At 36.0% G+C, this 21,718-nt stretch overlaps 1 protein-coding gene across 1 annotated transcript in view; it reads left to right on the plus strand.

Annotated features, from left to right (window-relative positions):
- Positions 1-21,718, plus strand: part of SPTA1 (spectrin alpha, erythrocytic 1) — a 134,266-nt gene that overhangs the window by 67,536 nt on the left and 45,012 nt on the right. The window contains exons 24-35 of the mRNA XM_066366089.1: positions 2,951-3,052; positions 3,893-3,984; positions 5,853-5,997; positions 7,854-8,035; positions 9,915-10,014; positions 10,103-10,300; positions 18,893-19,036; positions 19,583-19,686; positions 20,116-20,278; positions 20,544-20,675; positions 21,185-21,322; positions 21,504-21,608. Of these exons, the coding sequence (XP_066222186.1) occupies positions 2,951-3,052; positions 3,893-3,984; positions 5,853-5,997; positions 7,854-8,035; positions 9,915-10,014; positions 10,103-10,300; positions 18,893-19,036; positions 19,583-19,686; positions 20,116-20,278; positions 20,544-20,675; positions 21,185-21,322; positions 21,504-21,608 (1,605 nt within the window). The remainder of the gene's footprint in view (positions 1-2,950; positions 3,053-3,892; positions 3,985-5,852; positions 5,998-7,853; positions 8,036-9,914; positions 10,015-10,102; positions 10,301-18,892; positions 19,037-19,582; positions 19,687-20,115; positions 20,279-20,543; positions 20,676-21,184; positions 21,323-21,503; positions 21,609-21,718) is intronic.

A 21,718-nucleotide genomic window follows, 5' to 3' on the forward strand; every position in this document is an offset into this window, starting at 1 on the left:
TCTATCTATCTATTTATTTATTTATTTTGCAATTAGAAAAAAATTCTCTTTTTTAGTTTATTTTCCAAAGTTTCATTGTTGGCATATAGAAAAGCAGTGAAGTTTTCTATATTGATTTTGTATCCTGCGACTTTACTGTATTGCTTTATTATTTCTAAGAGCTTTTTGGTGGAGTGTCTGAGGTTTTCTATATTCAGGATCATGTCATCTGCAAAGTAGTGATACCTGAACTACTTCATTCCCGATATGGATGCCTTTTATTTCTTTCTCTTGCCTATTGCTCTTGCTAGGACTACCAGAATTATGTTGAATAAGAGTGGAGAGAGTAGGCAGCCTTGTCTCATTTCTGATTTTAGACGAAAAGCCTTCATTTTTTCACCATTTAGTAGAATATTAGATTATGGTTTGTCATATATGGCCTTTATTACATTGAAGTTCTTTCTTCTATTCTGATTTTATTGAGTGTTTTAAAAATAAAGGGATATTGTATCTTATTCTTGTAAAGCTCTCTCAGTTTTTTTTTTAATTTGTGAGTCTCTCTTTTCTTCTCTCTGAAGCATCTCTAGTTTCTTGTCTTCAATGTCACTGATTCTTTCCTCTCTCTGGCTTGTTCTATTAGCTAGAGTTGCTACCTGAATTTTCAATTCATGTATTGAATTCTTCATTTCTGTTTTTAAAATTTCAATCTCCTTGATGAGGTATTTGTTTTGTTCATTAATTTGTTTGAGCTCATTATGTTGCCTATTGGTTTCTTCTCAGATCTCATTGAGTATTTTCAAAACTTCAATTTTGAATTCTTTATCATCTAACGCCAATGTTCCCATGTCATTTAGTTTTTTTTTCTGGTGGATTTTTATTTTCTTTCTGTACTACATCTCTTTGTTTTGTAGCCATGGAATTTAATTTCTTCTACTTTGATGGCATTTGATAGCAGTGTTAAAAAACCTAACAACAACACAAAAAAACCTTAAAAAATGGTAAAATTTAAGAAAAGCCATAAGTAATTAAAAAATTATGATGAGCCTGACCAGGTGGTGGCACAGTGGATAGAGAGTCATACTTGGATGCAGAGGACCCAGGTTTGAAACCTTGAAGTTGCCAGCTTGAGTGCAGACTCATCTGGTTTGAGCAAGGCTCACCAGCTTGAGCACAAGGTTGCTGGCTTGAGCAAGGGGTCACTCGGTCTGCTGTAACCCCCCAGTCAAGGCACATATGAGAAAGTAATCCATGAACAACTAAGGTGCACAATGATGAATTGATGCTTCTCATCTCACTCCCTTTATGTCTGTCTGTCCTTATCTGTTTCTCTCTCTGTCTCTGTCACCAAAAATAAAATTATGATGAAAGATCACATAAAAAAAGTTCCAAAGCAAGCAGAAATATCAAAAACAAAACATTCACAAAACAAAAATAAAATATAAAAATTAAAGAAAATTAAATTCAAAAGAGAAAAGAAGGATAAAAAAGAATAAGAAGAAAAATGGGAAAAAGAAAAAAAGAGGGGAAAGAATAAATAAATTTTAATTTTGAGATGTTTCTTTCAGTAATTGTTGCTGTAGTACAACTTTTAGCTCTGTGAAGTTGCTGGGCTGTTCTCCACTGAGATGTTGCTGTTGCAATGATGTGGGTGGGGCCGCAATTGCATTAGTGAATGGGAAGTGTTGTGTGAGTTTTATGACTTTGTCTTTATGGCTTCAGTTTTCCAGATTTCTGGTTCTAGCAGTGGTGATCTCAGTCTTCTGGGTTCTCCTTCCCACATCTCAACAGACTTGTGGACCAGACTTGGAGCACTTCTGTTTCTCAGTGTAGAGAGTGGTTCTGGAGAGCTAGCTGTGGGATTTGTCTCTGCCACTCATGGTACTGCAAGATGAGGGAGGCAAGATCTGGGAAGCTGGGGGACCACACTTTAGCTTTTTCTGTCTCTGCTAAATGCAGACTACAGGCAGAACACAGGAGCATGGGCTGTTACCCTACACTCTGGCCTCTTTGGTTTGTCTTCCCCTCTGCCCCTCTGTCTCACTGTTCTTCCTGGAAGAAGAAGAACCAGCCACTGTGAGTTTCTCTCTCTATGTCCCTCAGACAAAATCCAGAGAGCCTGAGCTTCCATCATTCCCTCCTCCCCATAGTCCAGCAGAGAGAAACCAAAACAGAAAGTCACTCAGGGTTTGCTCCTTTCCCCTCCAAAGCCCACCATGAAAGTGTTTTATTTTCCATCCCCCTTTTCACCTTGTCCCACCTTTAATCCATTCCGTGCATGGATCTTTCAGGTGCACCTGAAATCTCAGATAGGGTTCCTTCCCTCTATTATAATTGTTCAATTTGTTGAAATTTCAAGGGGAGAGATCAGGAGTATCACTCACACCACCATTAGTCTGATGTTATTTACTGTATTCTTTTCCACACTGTTTTAATTACAGAATTTTTATATCATCTGTTTACTGTCTTGTTGGAAAAAGCTTTCTAACTATGACTCAAAATTTGTGTTCATTGAGGACACTAAAAAAAAGATAAATTTCATTAAAACCACAATAAGAACAACATAAAAAATCCTGTAGTTTTGCATGGCAAATATCACCATAAACAAAATGATAATAGAGTCAACACATTTGGGAGAAAATATTTTTAAGATAAAAGATTGATATGCCAGTATATAAGTACCTTAAAAATTGAAGGGGAAAATGAAATTAAAAAGAAATCTAGGAAAATGAATGTGCTCCATACTTCAGATAAATAACAGATCTCTTACCAAGTTTTTGAGAGTCACTGGATGTCAGGGAGGTTAAAGGCCCTCTTCTAGGTGACAATTTGAGTGAGGCAGCTTGTTGTGCATTGAAAGTAAGGTTAGCAATATGTTTTAAGATTTATCTATGTCATGGCAGAGGTGAGCAGGCAAATGTGAAATATTTGTAAAAAGAGGACTTACATTGCTTTGTATAAATTCCCCATCCAGGATTTGAAGACCAATGAGCCTCGACTGAAGGACATCAACAAGGTGGCTGATGATCTTCTATTTGAAGAGCTTCTAACACCAGAAGGAGCTCAAATACAGCAGGTAACTAAGGCTCCTTTCATCTCTCCTCACTACCAGGTCGAGCTTTGAGAGTTATCATTTAATGTAAATATACTCAACTTCATATTCCACAGATCAGGTGGGACTTTCAGAAAGTAATGGCAGTGTGGAGCTGAACACAGAAAAGGTCAAAGACAGTAGTCCAAATAGTTTAGCCATTTCAACTGATCTGAAGTCATCAGACTGCAACATATACTCACCTCTACCTTATCACTACAGATATAGAAATCCAGTGCTAAAATACATGAATACAAAGAAAGTGCAGATAAAGGAACTATGGTGGTGGAAGGGGTAAATCAAGAAAACTTACTGGAAGAAATAGACCTTGATAAAATCTGGTGAAAGATGAAAAAGATTATAAATCAGTAGAGATGGGGAAAGGGGCATTCTATAACTGATTCAAGTTTGTACCTATGGTTCCATAAAATATCTAATGAACATTAATGTAATGTCTAGTCTAGGTCTCTGGGTTGTAATAAACTACTGAGGATGAGTTCTCTCCTGCTTTTTGTGGTGGTTGATATTGATATGGAGTAAAAAGAAAAAAGGAATGTTCATAGGAACAATTTACTTACCCTTACCCTCTACAGAAAGTAGGATGGTTTCACTCTGAAATATCAGTTTAGAAAGAAAAGTAATCTCTTTTTTAACTGCAATCACAAGAGTCCCTAACTCAAGCTATCCAAGAAAGAAGTAAACCTATGTAATTTCTGAAGGAGATAACATAAAACAACCAATATTTAAATCCTATCTAGTCTTAGACACCCCTGAGCTATCTGAGTCAGCTCCCAAGCTTAAGTCTGATATGTCTACCTCTTTTAGGAGTTGAACACCCGCTGGGGCTCTTTGCAGAGGCTTGCAGAGGAACAGCGCCAACTGCTGGGTAGTGCCCATGCTGTCCAAATGTTTCACAGGTGAGAATCTTAACTCTAAACAGTGGTACTGTTCTAGAACCCACTCAAAAACTCCCATAATAGCCTGACCAGGTGGTGGCGCAGTGGATAGGGCATTAGACTGGGATGTGGAGGACCCAGGTTCAAGACCCCGAGGTTGCCAGCTTGAGTGTGGGCTTATCTAGTTTGAGCAAGGCTCACCAGCTTGAGCACAAAGTCATTGGCTTGAGCAAGGGGTTACTCGGTCTGCTGTATCCCCATGGTCAAGGCAATATGAGAAAACAGTCAATGAACAACTAAGGAGCCACAACAAAGAATTGATGTTTCTCATCTCTCTCCCATCCTGTCTGTCTGTCCCTATCTGTCCCTCTCTTTGACTCTCTCTGTCTCTGTCACAAAAAACAAACAAACAAAAAACCCCTCCCATAATAGTAGAACCATAGCTACTAGTATAACCCTTTTTTCTGAAATAGAAATAATAGGAAATGATGTGTTTTTGTAGTATATTCTTCACTTGGCACATAAGATATTCCCAGACAACCAATTTTAATTTTCTTTTTTTATTTTATTTTTATTTAGACAATTAAATTTAACAGGGTGACATTGGTCAATCAGAGCACATAGATTTAGAGAAAACATCTCCACATCGTTTGGACAGTCGATTATGTTGTATACCCATCACCCAAAATCAAACCATCTTCTGTCACCCTATATTTTGTTTCTCTTTAAGCCCCTCCCCTTCCCTCATCCCCCTCCCTCTCCACCCCGCCCTTCCCCCTGGTAACCATTGCACCCCTGTCTATGTCCATGAGTCTCAACTTTGTGCCCCACCTATGTATGGAATCATACAGTTCTTAGCTTTCTCTGATTTACTTATTTCACTCAATATAATGTTATTACCGTTCATCCATGTTGTTGTAAATAATACTATGTCATCATTTCTTATGGATGAGTAGTATTCCATAGTATATATGTACCACATCTTCTTTATTCAATCCTCTATTGAAGGGCATTTTGGCTGTTTCCATGTCTTGGCCACTATGACCAATGCTGCAATGAACATGGGATGCATGTGTCTTTACGTAACCGCATTTTCAAGTTTTGTGGGTATATACCCAGTAGGGTATATACTCTATTCTTAATTTTTGGAGAAACCACCATACCTTCAATTTTTTAGTGCCTATGCTTGGACCTTGGCACATAATAGCAGCCTATATATATTGTCAGGACAGTGAATAAAACTTAAAGTAGAAACAGGTTTAAATAACTATACTTCTGAGCTAGACAGAGATAGTTAAAAACAGCAGATATCACAGTGACTCGCTGTTGTTTCAACAACTTATCTAGGATTTCCAATTTTTTTTCTACACTAAGAAATGCACATGCATAACAGCAAACAAAATGAACAACCAAATAGAAACCAAACATCTTCACCATGTATAAATGTATTTTTGAATATCCAGAGAAGGGAAAAGCAAAATGCAATGATTATGATTGTTTAGAATGGTTTAAGAGGGAATCTTGTGAAATATAATAGTTAAGCATATAGCTCTGCAGTAAGGCAATCTTGTTCAAACTTAAACTTGATTGTTTAGCAGTAGTATAAGTTTGAAAAATATACTTAGCATTTTTAAAATTCACTTTTCTCATAAATAAAATAGGAATGGTAATAGTAATTATACCTCAAGTACTATAGTTATAAATATAAATGAACATAAGTTCTAGCACATTTAAAAGAATAATGTTGGTGATGATGATGATAATGATTATGATGATGTGGTGTGATAATGATTATGATGATGAGGTGGTGGTGGTAGTGATGACTTCCTTGTGAGTCCAGCTAATCTGATTCTGATACACATTCTTACTTCTAAATACTCATGTACTAGAGAAGCAAATGACACGAAGGAACAGATTGAGAAGAAGAGCCAGGTCCTCGGTGCTGCTGATCCTGGCTCAGATCTGTTCAGTGTTCAGGCCCTTCAGCGACAGCATGAGGGTTTTGAGAGAGACCTCATACCCCTGGGAGAAAAGGTGAGACATTATTTTCCAAGATTTTCTAATACTTTCCTCTTCGTGTTTATATGTATCAATGCCTTGTTCTGTGGTTTTACTTCCCAGTCCTTATTCTTATATTTCTTTTTATTACTCCATAAGTGTTCTTGTATCCTGTCCCTAATTCACGACCACTGAAGGGACATGCCACAGTACTATTAGCACCAAGGGAAAACATATTCTTTTAATAATCTCCAGGATCATAATGATAAGTGAAATAAGCCATTCAGACAGAGATAAGTACCATGTGATTTCATTTATATTTGGAATCTAATGAAAAAAATGAACTAACAAACAAAATAGAAACAGACTCACACATAGAGAGCAAGCTAACAGCTGTGGGAGGGGGTTGGATGAGGGATGTGGAGGGATAGAGCACAAAAGAACAAAAAAAACCTCATGGACATGGACAACAGTGTGGAAATTGCTGGGCTGGGATAGGTGGAGGAGAATATAGGGGTGATAAATAGTTGTTAACCATTGTCACCCCAATAAAATTCAATCTACTAGAAGAAAAGGAAATGTATTGGAAATGAACCTCCTGTCCAAGTGTCTATTTAATGGGTTTCAAGTGAGCAGAACTTACAGAAGCTAGTTGGAGACCAGCAGCCTAAGACAAATAGAAAATGTTTAGACTCAGAATAGTCAAGACCAATGATTGAATATAGTGCAGAATTTTCTTCACACGCTATTAAATTAGCTTAATCCTACATCAACCTAAAAGTGAATTCTGGAGCTTGCCAGATGCACTATGGGATAAATCAGTCATCATACAACATGTCATTATCATGCAAAGCAAAAGGAAGCACAGAAATATCTAGTATATTGGTAAGAGCAGTGGTCCCTAACCCCCGGGCCGCGGACCGGTAGCGGTCCGTGGGTCATTTGGTACCGGTCTGCAGAGAAAGAATAAATAACTTACATTATTTCCGTTTTATTTATATTTAAGTCTGAACAATGTTTTATTTTTATTTTTATTTTATTTATTTATTTATTGTATTTTTCCAAAGCCAGAAACGGGGAGGTAGTCAGACAGACTCCCACATGCGCCCAACTGGGATCCACCCAGCACGCCCACAAGGGGGTGATGCTCTGCCCATCCGGGGCGTCGCTTTGTTGCAACCAGAGCCACTCTAGTGCCTGAGGCAGAGGCCACAGAGCCATCCTCAGTGCCCGGGCAAACTTTGCTCCAATGGAGCCTTGGCTGCGGGAGGGGAAGAGAGAGACAGAGAGGAAGGAGAGGGGGAGGAATGGAGAAGCAGATGGGCACTTCTCCTGTGTGCCCTGGCCGGGAATCGAACCTGGGATTCCTGCACACCAGGCCAATGCTCTACCACTGAGCCAACCGCCCAGGGCCTGAACAATGTTTTTTTTTTAAAAAAATGACTAGATTCCCTCTGTTACATTCATCTAAGACTCACTCTTGACGCTTATTTTGGTCACGTGATACATTTATCCGTCTCACCCTAAAGGCCAGTCCGTGAAAATATTTTCTGATATTAAACTGGTCTGTGGCCCAAAAAAGGTTAGGGACCACTGGGTAAGAGCTTCACAATAAAAATTAGAGTCCTTGGGTTCCTTAATAATGCTGCCAATAACCAGCATTTACTTAAGCACCATCTCTGAAAGCCTTCTTATCTTAAAAAGTGTGGTCATGTAAATGTTGACTACTTCAGGGAGTTAACATGTTTACCAATAGAAGGGTAATTTTAGTTAAGAAAGTAACAAAATGTTCTTGTACTTCACTGATGTCTGTTTGAGGACGCAAGATTTTTCTTTTGCTAGGATTCAGGTGTGATTCTAGGATGATTATCAATGTTCTTGTACCTCCCCAGGTGACCATATTGGGAGAGACAGCAGAGCGGCTAAGTGAGTCCCACCCAGATGCCACTGCTGACCTGCAGAAGCAGCAAATGGAACTGAATAAGGCCTGGGACGACCTACTGGGGCATACAGAGGATCGTAAGAAGAACCTTAATGAGGCCCAGAAATTCTACCTGTTCCTCAGCAAAGCCAGGTAAAGCTCAAAAGGCCAGACAGGGTGGGGAATTTTATGTCTAGTTCCTGAAGGGAGCTTCTAGGAGCAGTCTGGGTTTGTGTGCTCTTCACTGCTGAGTTTGGAGGATAACTCAATGTCCAGATAGTACCTCTGGTAAGGCACAAAAATCTTAAGTTTAATACTTTAAGCCATAAAATGTTGAAGTTTGAAGGAATGTGAGGTCATCTAAGAAATTAGATAAACTTCAATAGAGTGTATACTATACCTATATAGGATGCTCTGTCAGGAGTTGTATAATGTGGATATTTTTATTTTACTGGAAAGGCAGAGAATAATACAGCTAACCATAATAGAATGTAATACAACCCCAAAACACTCATCATAACAGATAAATGAAGCTATATACGAACAGGGGCACAACGATAAGAAAGGTGCAGCATGTTCATGAAACAAGCAGAGACAGCTAGAGCATAGGTTTTTGTTGCTGTTCATTAGTTTTATTTTGTTTTAGCTCAGAGAGATAAAGAAAAGTGACAAGAAATAAACTTAGAAATGTTGAGATCAAATTCTAAATAATTATCATTGCCTTGCTAAAAAAATTCTAGACATTATTACAATTTAACAAATATACACTTTGGGGAACAATTCCCACATTTTCCCCTGTCATATCAGTCTGATAGGAGAAGTACTTAAATAAGAATCCAGGAAGGATTCTTGTATGTAAATATTATTACATGTAAATATGTAAATATTAATGTAATGTAAATATTACATTAGCTTTCAATGTAATATTTCTGGGGGAAAAAAGGAAGAAACTTTGGGCAAATAATCACAGTTACTCTTGAGAGTACCCACCTCTGGAAAACTATAGTTTTTCATACAATAAAAATAAATAGCATCCATAGCAATTTATCCAAATAATTTTTTGCTCATATGTGATGATAGATAGATACTACCTGAATATAAGATTTGAAGCCCAGTGTAATCCCTTTTCTTTTATGTTGTGGAAATAGTATTCTCAGTCTCAGAACAAGTAACTTATTTTACCTCTATATGACACTTTTAGCCCTGGCCAAGTAATTTGGTTGGTTAAAGCATTGTCCTGAAGCTCAGAGGTTGCCAGTTCAATCTCAAATCAGGGCATGTACAGGAACAGATAAATTCTCTCTATTTCTATCTCTATCTCTCTCTCTCTCTCTCTTTCCCCCTTCCTCTATCTAAAAAAAAAAAAATCAATAAAATAAACATTTTTTTAAAAAAGAGACACTTTTGCTTTTCAGGTTGTTTATCTTTTTTTAATAGGTGAGCTCTTAGAATACACAAATATGACTTTTTCACAATATTTGGTACTTAGTAAGAACCCAATAAAATTTAATTATTTGAGTAAGTGAATAAATGTGTTTACAAAAGAAGAGACTGTTTTGTCCTAGATATGCCTTCCTTGAGATTCCATAATAAGATAAATTTTTAAACCTAAGAATTTATTTTAAGGAATAAGAATAATTAAGAGTAAAGCAATATGAATTGGTCCAGGGCTCCAGTGTCTGGATTCCAGGCCAGATGTCTGCTTTTAGTTATATCACATAGACAAATCAGTTATTTTCTAAGTTGATTTTCTCATCTCCAAAATAAAAACAAAAGAATTATCAGAATTCTATATAGGATTATTGCAAGAATTGAAAGAGATAATATATGTGAAAAGATTTTTAAATGCAAGGGGCTGCTATTATTAAATCACATGGTGAAAACAACGAACCTAAGAGCTATGAAGCATATAAAGCCAGATAGAAGGTACTAATCTAGAAACATTTTCTAGAGAAGAAAAAACCCAAAGAAAGACAACCTTGTATCAAATTGTAAGGTTTTCTTGTCAATACCAATATGTCTGTTTCTCTAGGGACCTACAGAATTGGATCAGTGGCATTGATGACAGGGTATCATCACAGGAGCTGGCTGAGGACTTAATCGGTACTGAGATCTTGATGGAGCGACACAAGGTATGGCTGCAAAAGCCATAGCTACTGGTCACATGACCTTGGTGAGATATTATTGGACTCATCAGTTTCTTCCACATTTTCCCCACAGGAACATCATGCTGACATGGAGGCTGAGGCTCCTACCTTCCAGGCCTTAGAAGACTTTGGTGTAGAACTTATAGATAGCAGACACCACAACAGTCCTAAAATTGAAGAAAAGCTTCAATCTGTCAGACAAGAGAGAGATGATTTGGAGAAAGCTTGGAAGCAACGCAAGAAGATGCTAGATCAGTGTCTGGAGTTTCAGGTACAACAAATCTATATTCGTTGAACAGAATTAGCCTCTGTCTGTTCTTTCTATGCAATTTTACATGGTTAGTATGGTTAGCCCATGTTGTAAGCACAAGGGCATCTCTTGATTATCTGACATTGTAGTTTTTAATTTTTAGATTCATCATTGTTGTATTCTTTGCCCTTATCCCTATTAAAAAAGTCCAAACAAAATGGGAGTTATTATAATTTATTTATTAATTGATGTTTTCATTGATTGATTTTTATTGAGAACTGACTGTGCAGAACCTTAGAAGAACAAAGATTAGTGAGATAGTGTATCTTTACTTATTTCTTTTTTTTAATTTTTAAATTTTATTTAGAAAATTAACTGTAACAAGCTGACATTGCTTTATAAGCATACATAGGTTTCAGGTAAATATTTCTATAGCATTTGAACTGTTGATTATGTTGTATATCTATCACACAAAGAAAATCATTTCTGTCACCATATATTTGTCCCTCTTTATACCCTTCCCCCCCATTCCACCCACATTCCCCTCCCCCACAGCTCCTTCCCTCTAGTTACCACTACAATTTTATCTATGTCCATGAGTCTCAGTTTTATATACCAACTAGTGTGAAATCCTACAGTTCTTAGCTTTTTCTGATTTACTTATTTCACTCAGTAGAATGTTCTCAAAGTCCATACATGTTGTTGTAAATGGCAATATGTTGTCATTTCTTATGGCTGAATAGTATTCCATTGTACATATGTACCACAACTTCTCTATCCAAGCTTCTGCTGAGAGACACTTTGGTTGTTTCCATGTCTTGGCCACTGTGAAAAATGCTGTGATGAATATGAAGTGCATGTGTCTTTATGTACCAATGTTTTCTAGTTTTTAAGGTAGATACCTAGGAGAGAGATTGCTGGGTCATATGGTAATTCTGTTTTTTATTTCTTGAGGAACCACCATACTTTCTTGCATAATGGTTGTACTAATTTGCATTCCCACCAGCAGTGAGTGAAATTTCCTTTTTTTCAACAGCCTTTCCAACACTTGCTATTACTTGTATTGTTGATAATAGCCAGTCTAACAGGTGTGAGGTGGTATCTCATTGTAGTTTTGATTTGCATTTCTTGAATAGCTAATGAAGATGATCATCTTTTCATATATCTGTTGGACATTTGTATGTCCTCCTGGAAAAAGTGTCTGTTCAGGTCCTTTCTCCATTTTTAATTGGATTGTTTGCTTGTTAGTTCCTGAGCTTTGTGAGTTCTTCCTATATTTTGGATATTAACCACTTATCAGAGCTGTTGTTTGCGAATATCTGTTCCCACTTAATTGGCTGCCTGTTTGTTTTGTTGTCAATTTCTTTTGCTGTGCAGAAACTTTGAACTTGATGTAGTCTGTTCATTTATTTTTGCTTCTACTTCTCTTGCCTTTGGGGTCAAATTCTTAAATTGTTCTCTATGACCAAGGTCTCTGAGTTTTGTACCTACATTCTCTTCTATGTAATTTATTGTTTCTGTTCTTATGTTTAAGTCTTTGACCATTTTGATTTAATTTCTGTGCAGGGAAAAAAACTAGTCAAGTTTTATTCTTTTGCATGTGGCTTTCCAATTTTTCCAACATCATTTATTAAAGAGGCTTTCTTTTCTCCAGTTTGTGTTTTTGGCTCCTTTGTCAAAGATGGTTTGTGTATACATACATACATATATATATATATGGTCTACTGAAAAGTTCTGTCCATTTTTGGAATAAAACAAAATACAAATTTTTCTTACCATCAATAAACTTTATTAAATAATATAATTGCCATTATTATTAATGATTTCTTGCCAGCGTGAGAGCAATTTGTTTATCCCATTTTTGAAAAATGTTTTATCTTTTGATGTGAAAAATTGAACCAGTGCTTGTTTGATATCTTCCTCATTTTTGAATTTTTTGCCCTTCAAAAAATTCTGTAAGGACTAAAACAAGTGATAGTCGGAGGGTGCTAAGTCCAGGGAATATGGGTGGATGCGACAGACATGCTTCTGTAGCATTTCTTCCTTCTTGAAATTCGTAAAAACTACAGTGGCATAAATGAACTTTATCAGTAGCCATGGGTAACTATCGCTTCACACATAAGACTAAAGTGAATCAACTTTGTTTTAGTTAATTTGCTACATCAGTATGTATACATTAAGTGATAAAAATAGAGAGGCACACATGCGCGAAATAAACATGTGCTTACGTGTCGAAACTTGTGATAGAAACGAACAGAACTTTCCAGTAGACCTTATATATGATTTTATTTCTGGCCTTTCAATTCTGTTCCATTGATCTGTATGTCTGTTTTACTGCCAATACTGTAATGTTTTGATTATTGTGGCTCAGTAGTGTAATTTTTTTTTTTTTTTTTTTTTTTTTTTTTTTTTTTTTTTTTTTACAGAGACAGAGAGAGAGTCAGAGAGAGGGATAGATAGAGACAGACAGGAAAGGAGAGAGATGAGAAGCATCAATCATCAGTTTTTTTGTTGTGACGCCTTAGTTGTTCATTAATTGCTTTCTCATATGTGCTTTGACTGTGGGGCTACAGCAGACCAAGTAATCCCTTGCTCGAGCCAGCAACTTTGAGTTCAAGCTGGTGAGCTTTTATTCAAACCAGATGAGCCCGTGCTCAAGCTGGCAACCTCGGGATCTCAAACCTGGGTCCTCCACATCCCAGTCCGACACTCTATCCGCTGTGCCACCACCTGGTCAGGCAGTAGTATAATTTGAAGTCACATAGTATGATACCTCTGGCTTTATTCTGTTTCCTCAGGATTGCTTTGCCTATTTGGGGCTTTATATGGTTCCATACAAACCTGATAATTTTTTGTTCTATTTCTTTAAAAAATGACATTGGGATTTGGATGGGGATTGCATTAAATTTATATATTGCTTTGGGTAAATGGCCATATTTACTACATTGATTCTTTCTATCCATGAACATGGGGTATTTTTCCATTTCATTGTGTCTTTTTCAATTTCTTTCAATAATATATATATTTTGTAGTTTTTAGCATATTGGTCCTTCACATTCTTTGTTAAGTTTATTTCTAGGTATTTTTTTGTTGTTGCAAATGTAAAAATATTATTTTTTTAGTTCATTTTTCAATGTTTTATCATTGGCCTGTAGGAAAATAGTGAACTTTTGTATATTGATTTTGTATCCTGTGACTTGATTGTATTGGCTATTGTTTCTAATAGTTTTTTGGTGAAGACTTTGGGGTTTAGAATCATGTTGTCTGCAAAAAGTGACACCTTAACTTCTTCTTTTTGATATGGATGCCTTTTATTTCTTTCTCTTGCCTCATCACTCTGGTGAAAACTTCCAGAACTATGTTAAATAAGAGTGTAGTGGTCAGCCTTGTCTTCTTCCTAATTTTAGAGGAAAAGCCTTCATTTTTTCACCATTTAGTATGACGTTAGTTAATCATTTGTCATATATGGCCTTTATTATGTTGAGGTATTTTTCTTCTATTCTGTTTCTATTGAATGTTATAAACATAAAGGGATGCCATATATTATTGAATGTCTTTTCTGCCTCTATTGAGAGGATCATATAATTTTTGTTTTATGTTTTGTTGATGTAGTGTATTTACATTGATTGATTTCTATATGTTGAACCATCCTTGTATACCTGGAATAATCCCACTTCATTGTGATAATTTTTTTAATGTATTGTTGTCTTTGATTTCCTAGTATTTTGCTTAGGATATTTGCAGCTGTATTCATTAGCGATATTGGTCTGTAATTTGTGTGTGTGTTGTCCTTGCCAGGTTTTAGTATCAGGGTAATGTTGGCCTCATAAAATGTATTGAGGAGCATTACTGCTGCTTCTATTTTTTTTGAACACTTTGAGAAGGATAGATAGGTACCAAATCTTTAAATGTTTGGTAGAATTCACTAGTGTAGCCATCTGGTCTTGAACTTTTGTTTTCAGAGAGGTTTTGATCATTGTTTCTATTTCCTCCCCGATTATAGGTCTATTTAGGTTTTCCACTTTTTTGTGACTCAGTGTGGGAAGATTGTATAGTTGTAGGAATTGATCCATTTTCTCTAGGTTACTGATTTTGGTGGCATATAATCTTTCACAATATTCTACTATGATTCTTTGTGTGATGTCTGTGATAATCTTTCCTCTTTTATTTTGGGTTTCGTTTATACGAGTCCTTTTTCTTTATTCCTTAGTGAGTCTAGCCAGTGATTTGTCAATTTTATTGAAATTTTCAAAGAACAAGTTTTTTGTTATATTAATTTTTTCTATAATTTTTTTGTTTTCTATTTTATTTATTCCTGCTCTAATTTTTACTATTTCCTTTCTTTTTGCTGACTTTGGGTTGCCTTTGTTCTTTTTTTAGTTCTTTAATATGTGATGTAAGGTTGTTTTTTTCAGATGTCTCATTTCTTTATGTAAGCTTGTAATGATATAAACTTTCCCCTTATAACTGTTTTTGCTGCATACCAGAAATTTTGTTATGTCCTGCTGTCATTTTCATTTGTCTGTATATATCTTTTGATCTCCTCTTTTATTTCTTCTTTGACCTAGTCATTTTCTCGAAGTATGTTGTTTAATTTTTACATTTCTGTGGGTTACTTTACTTCCTTTCTAGAGTTGAATTATAATTTCAAAGCTTTATGGTCAGAAAATATGCTTGGTATAATTTTAATCTTCCTGAATTTGTTGATGTTAGTTTTGTAGCCCAGCATATGGTCTATCCCTGAGAATGTTCCATGCATGCTGGAAAAGAATGTATAATCTGAAAAGTCCTATAAATGTCTATTATGTCCATTTGGTCTAGTGTATTGTTTAAAGCTGATATTTCTTTATTTTCTGTTTGAATGATCTATCTAAAGCTATCAATGGTGTGTTGAAATCTCCAAACATGATTGTATTTTTGTCTGTTTCTATTTTTAGATCAGTTAGTAGCTATCTTACATATTGTGGTGTTCCCTGATTCAACACATATATATTAAGAACTGTTATATCTTCTTGATATAATTTTCCTTTTATCATTATGAAATGTGCTCCTTTGTCTGTGGTGAGCTTTTTTGTCTTGAAGTCAGCATTGTTGGATATAAGTATGGTTATACCTGATCTTCTTTGGATATTATTTGCTTGGAGAATCATTTTCCAACCTTTTACTTTGAGTCAACTTTTGTCCTTGCAGTGTAGATGTGTCTCTTGAACCCAGCATATGCTCTTTGATACCACCTGCTACTCTATGCCTCTTTATTGATGAGTTCAGTCCATTTACATTTAGTGTAATTATTGACACTTGAGGATTTCTTATGGTCGTTTTATGTTTTATTTTCTGGTAGCTCTCTATCTTGTTTGATTTTTCTCTTTTGTGTTCCTGTCAGTTGTTTTTGCTTGATGGTATTTTATATTTCTTTCCCCTGTTTCTTTATTTTTTTAAGCTGTGTGTTTCAGTAGTGGCTTCTTTGTAGGTGGTTACCATTAAGTTATTAAGAGAAAAATGTTCTTATGTACAGGAGTCCTTTGTCTTATGAGTGCTTCTGCAGTCTATCCTCCTTTGCTACTGCAGATCTTTATCCTCTCCTTTTTTATGTTATTGTTTTCACAGATTATCTTTGTTTTTATTGTGACATTGTTGGAGCTTAACTTGTAGTTTTGATTTGTTTTGTTCTTTGTGTCTGGTCAAATAACACCCTTGAATATTTCCTGAAGTGGGTATTTTCTGGTGATAAATTCCAGCAGCTTTTTTATGTCTGTAAAAATTTTTATTTCTTCTTTATATCTGAAGAATAACCTTGACAGATATAATATTCTTGGCTGGTAATTTCTCTCTTTCAGTACTTTGAATGTTTGAGTCCACTCTCTTCTGGGACGTAGAGTTTCTGCCAAGAAGTCTAATATAACTTAATGAACTTTCCTTTATATGTTATGTTCTTCCTTGAGGATTCTTTGTCATTGATTTTTGACAATTTTATTATGATGTCATTGGAGTAGGTCTGTTTGGATGGTGGTAATTCAGCATTCTGTTTGCTTCTTCAATTCAAGGTTATAACTCCATAGGTTTGAAAAATTCTCACCAATTATTTGTTTGAATAGGCTCTCCATTCCTTTCTCCCTCTCCTCTTCATCTGATATGCTCATTATTCTTATATTGCTCTCTCTGATGGAGTCAGACAATTCTCATAGAGCTCTCTCAGTTTTTTTTAACTTGTGAGTCTTTTTTATCTTCTCTCTGTAGCATCACTATTTGCCTGTCTTCCATGTCACTGATTTTTTACTCTATCTGATTGTTCTATTAGTTAAACATGCTAGCTCAATCTTCAATTCATAGATTGAATTCTTTACCTCTGTTTTTAAAATTTCAATCTCCTTGGTGAGAATTTTGTTGTTGTTGTTCATTAATTTGTTTTCTGAGCTAATTAATTATCTATTAGTGTCTTCTAGTATCTTGTTGAGTATTTTTGAACTTCAATTTTGAATTCTCTATAATTTAACTCTGAGGTTTACATATGATTGAGATTTATTTTTGTATATTTTTTATTTTCTTTCTGAACTATATCTCTGTCTTGTATAGCCATGATATTTGATTTCTTCCCCCTTGATGGCATTTGAGTGAAATATAGTTAATGACCCTAACTGAAAACAACCAAAAAAATGAAAAATTATAATAAAAGTTACTATAAAAAACTTAAGAAATGAGGACAAGAAGAAAAACCACAAGAAAAAAGATTAAAAGCAAACAATAAAATAAAAAAAACACCCACAAAAAATTATAATAAAAATTAAAGAAAATGAAATCCAAAAGAAAAATAAGGAAAAAAGAATAAGAAGAAAAAATAAGAATAATGGAAAACAGAGGAAAAAATGGCAAAATTAATTTTGGTTTTGAAAGGTTTCTTCCTGTAGGTGTTACTGTATTACAACTTTTAGCTCTGTGAAGTTTCTGGGCTCTCCTCTGCTGAGATGTTGCTGTCACAATGATGTAGGCGAGGCCACAGTCACGTTGGTGGGTGGGGTGTGCTGTGAGCACTTTACAGCTTTGCCTTATGGCTTTGGCTCAATGGCTTCAGGTTTCTGGCTTAACAGCTCTAGCAATGGTGATTTCAGGCTTCTGGAGCTCCTTCCCATATCTTGACAGATCTGGGGACTGCATGTGGAGCAACTCTGTTCTTCAGGGGAGAGAGTGGCTTTGGAGAGCTAGCTATGGGATTTGTCTCTGCCACTCTCAGTAATATGAGGTGAGGGAGGCAAGATCTAGGAGGATGGGGGACCACAATTTACCTTTTTCTATCTCTGTTGAGCATAGGCTGTGGGCAGACCACAGGAATGCTGTCTGTGACCCCATGCTTTGGCTGCTTTAGTTTATTTCCCCCTCTGCCCCTCTATATCACCACTCTTCACAGCAGAAGGACACCCAGTCACTCTGAGTTTCCCTCTCCATATCCCTCAGGCAAAATTCAAAGATCCTGAGCCTCCCAACTCTTCATAGTCCAGCAGAGAAAAAAAAAACAGTCACTCCAGGTTTGTCTCTTCTCCCCTCCAAAGCCCACCATGAATGCACTTTATGTTCCACCCTTCCTTTCACCCTGTCCCACCTATAGTCCATTCAGTCTGTGGATCTTTTAGGTATGCTTGCAATTGCAAGTGGGGTTTTTTTTTACAGTGTAATTGTTATTCAATTTGTTGAAATTTCAAGGGGAGAGATCACAAGTATTTCTCATGCCACCATTACTCCGACGTCATCTCCGGAAATTTTAATGTGCTTCTTTTTTTTTAAGTAGTATATTTAGACAAGTTGACAGATTACCCTAGTACAGTAAGATGATTATTAATAAAACAAAATGTATGAATGTTTTGATGCTTAAGAATAAGAAGTAATTAATGCTTTGAAGGATAAGAGTGAGAGTGTTATTGGTTACCCTGAAGGGAGAATGTTTACCAGTCTTAAATAAATAGTAACCAGTTTTTACGAGGGTTAGGGTTTCAGAAATAGCACCCTAAAAATGGACTATAGCTTATATAAAAACATAAAATGTGTTTACAAAAAATGTAAAAGATCCAGTACAGAAGTCCCCCATTTGTTTGTGAGAAATATGTTCCAAGACCCCTAGTGAATGCCTAAAACCATAGTTAGTACCAAACCTTACATATACTTGTATATCTATATGAATGTTTAAATCGTAAATTAGGCACAGTAAAATGATTAACAATAATAACTAATTATAGAAAGGACAATTATAATAATAGACTGTAATAAAAGTTATTTTAAAGTTAAATAAAATGAGAGCTACTTGAACACAAAGCACCATTGATACACTGACAGTCTAATAACCAAGACAGTTAAGTGACTAACAGTTGAGAAGTATATAATAGCATGGATGCACTGGGAAAAGGGCTGATTCACTTCCTAGGCATAACAGAGCATGATGTCTGAAGATTTCATCACTCTACTCAGAATGACACATGATTTAAAACTCATGAATTGTTTATTTCTGGAATTGCCATGTAATATTTTCTGACCATGATTGACTTTGGGTAACTGAAACTGTAGAAAATGAAAGTGTGGATAAGGAAGGAGTAATGTTCCATATATCTCTAACTTGATTCCCCATAGCTGTTCCAAGGAAACTGTGATCAGGCTGAGAGCTGGATGGTGGCACGTGAGAATTTCCTGAGGTCAGATGATAAGGGTTCCTTACAGAGTCTAGAAGCCTTGATGAAGAAACGTGATGATTTGGATAAAGCAATCACTGTCCAGGTAATAACAATTAATATAAGGATTCTAAAAATAATTATTAGTAGTAATAACAGAAAATTTACATATGCATGTGGTTTTATGATATAAAAGTATTCCCATTTACTTCTTACAGGAAATTCTTGGGTTGGTAAGTAGGGCAGCTTGACACTTTCCCTTAGTCTAATCCAAGTCACATGTGACACTGGGTTCTCTTACTTTAAGTCCAACCTTTAAAAACCTGCATTTTAGAATTGGAAGGGACTTTGTACACTGTCTATTCAAGCTTCACGCCCATTGCAGGAATTACCCTCTACAATGGCCATGGGAAGTGTCAAAGAAAGAAACTCAGTACCATACAAGTAGTCCATCTCAGTGTCATTATAAATATTTTTCCTCTTGTTGACTTAAAATCCACCTCCTTGTAAGGCATTTATTTATCTCTTGGTCTTGGTTTTGGTTCCCTTCATAAAGTCACAAGGATATTTCTGTTCTTTTCTAGAAGAGAGTCTGACATTGTACCAGGGTATAATCTCCAAATATCTGGTTCTCTCTCTCTCAAAAAAATAGGAAGAGAAGATCACTGAGCTGGAAGATTTTGCTGAGCGGCTCATAGCTGATGACCACTATGCCAAGGAAGAGATTGCTACTCGGCTCCAACGGGTGTTAGACAGGTCAGACTTGAGTAATTATTTTTTGAGCTACAGGAAGATGACCTCTTTGCAAGCATTGAGCATGGGGGTAAAACTGAGTTCTTTTTATTTGTAGATGCCTTAAACTATCTTGACACTTTGAAAAACTTTGTGATCTAAACTCATAGAATGAATAACATGGAAGTTACCTTAAAAATTACCTGACTTAACCACTGTATTTTGTATCTAAAAATAATGAGACTATGTTTGATATAACACATGTTATGTTTATGATATATATAATAATGTAACATATGAAATATAATATATAATAATATATAACTGTTATACACAACTCATAAATATATAAATGAGAGAACAAACAGATTGGCAAATGGGAAGATTCATGGATATGCCATTGGAGCTTGAGGGAAGGACAGAGGGCAGAGAGTAATCTAGCCATCTCTCCAGATGGAAGGCTCTCAAAGCACAGCTGATTGCTGAGAGAACAAAACTGGGATCCTATGCTGACCTGAAACAATTCAACCGTGACCTCGAAGACCTGGAAGAATGGATCAGTGAAATGCTGCCCATAGCCTGTGATGAATCCTACAAAGACCCTACCAACATTCAGGCAAGCTCAAAATAGGAATATTAAAAAATTTTAGCACACCCAGTTTGTTAGATGAATGGTCATCTCCCTATACTGAACACTATTGTACTGTTGTGATTACTTACAGCTGTCCTCAGAGACTTCTGAGTCTAATGTGGAGTGTGTTCTTTAGAAACCGTAATTACTTTGGTTATAATAGAAATATTAGCTCTTTCTTTTAAACAAAAGTTACCTTTTTTTTGTTTCCCTAAATGAGAGGGTAACTTTGTTTCTTCTTTTTCTTCAGAGGAAATACCTGAAGCACCAGACCTTTGAAAATGAGGTCAATGGCCGAGTTGAGCAAGTAGAAGGAGTCATCAACTTGGGGAACTCCCTGATTGAACAGAGGACATGTGATGGCAATGAAGAGACCATGAAAGTAGGGGTTCTGCTCAGCATGGGTTTTGCTCTACAAAGTCACACGAAGAGAATTTTTTTACTCTTTCCTTATTTCCATGTATAAGGATATGATATATGTTCTCTGGTTAATAGCCTTTCCTCTGATTGTTACACAAGGAAAGAGGAAAACAGTGAGGCTCAGATCTTATTGGTCCTACCACACTGGGTACCTAGAACTCCGAGAAAGTTTTATACTTAATTCTTAAGCATTATCATACTTGTTTTACATTTTATATTCCTACTGCCAAGACTCTTTGACACCAAGGCATCAGTCCCTGTAAGTAGTCCAGTACCCTTTCTTCAAACTTTCTTCTAATATCTCCTGTTGTTTTCTCAGATTAAGCATATTGATTTAAAACATATGATAGTCAAGTACTGGAAAATTTTAGTTAGTCTCTACTTTCACAGACTTCTTGTATTATCCTTTCAAGTTGTTACAGGATCCAGGATTCTAAAGATTATAATGATCTCTCAATTTGGGGAGTTTAGGGTCAACTTGAAAAGCTGAAGAAACAGTGGGACTACCTGCTTGAAAGGACAACTGACAAAGGGCAAAAGCTCAATGAGGCTAGTCGACAACAGAGGTTCAACACAGGCATCCGGGACTTTGAGTTCTGGCTTTCAGAGGTAATTGCACCTTGCAGTGATGAAGGCATGGGAACTTAATAAATGCTTATCAGATAATCAGATTTATTCCTGAATGCTTTCCTTAACTCTTCTTAGGAGAAGTGTGGGGGCACAGTTGCTAATCTTGTTTTTAAATATAATCTTAATATGGCACTTTTATTGCTTACTCTTCTATTCTTAGGCAGAAACACTGCTGGCCATGAAAGATCAGGCCAGGGACTTGGCTTCCGCTGGAAATCTGCTCAAGAAACATCAGCTATTAGAAACAGAGATGTTGGCTCGAGAGGTAAGTAGTGTTGGAATTCTACTTCTCTGGGATTTCTATTCCAAGAATGGAAATGTTTCCTCTTAGGAAATCATTTGAGAATACAGTTTTGTAAAACATACCTTAGTGTT

Source organism: Saccopteryx leptura, chromosome 2 (assembly GCF_036850995.1).
Source record: "Saccopteryx leptura isolate mSacLep1 chromosome 2, mSacLep1_pri_phased_curated, whole genome shotgun sequence".
Lineage (NCBI taxonomy): Eukaryota > Metazoa > Chordata > Mammalia > Chiroptera > Emballonuridae > Saccopteryx > Saccopteryx leptura.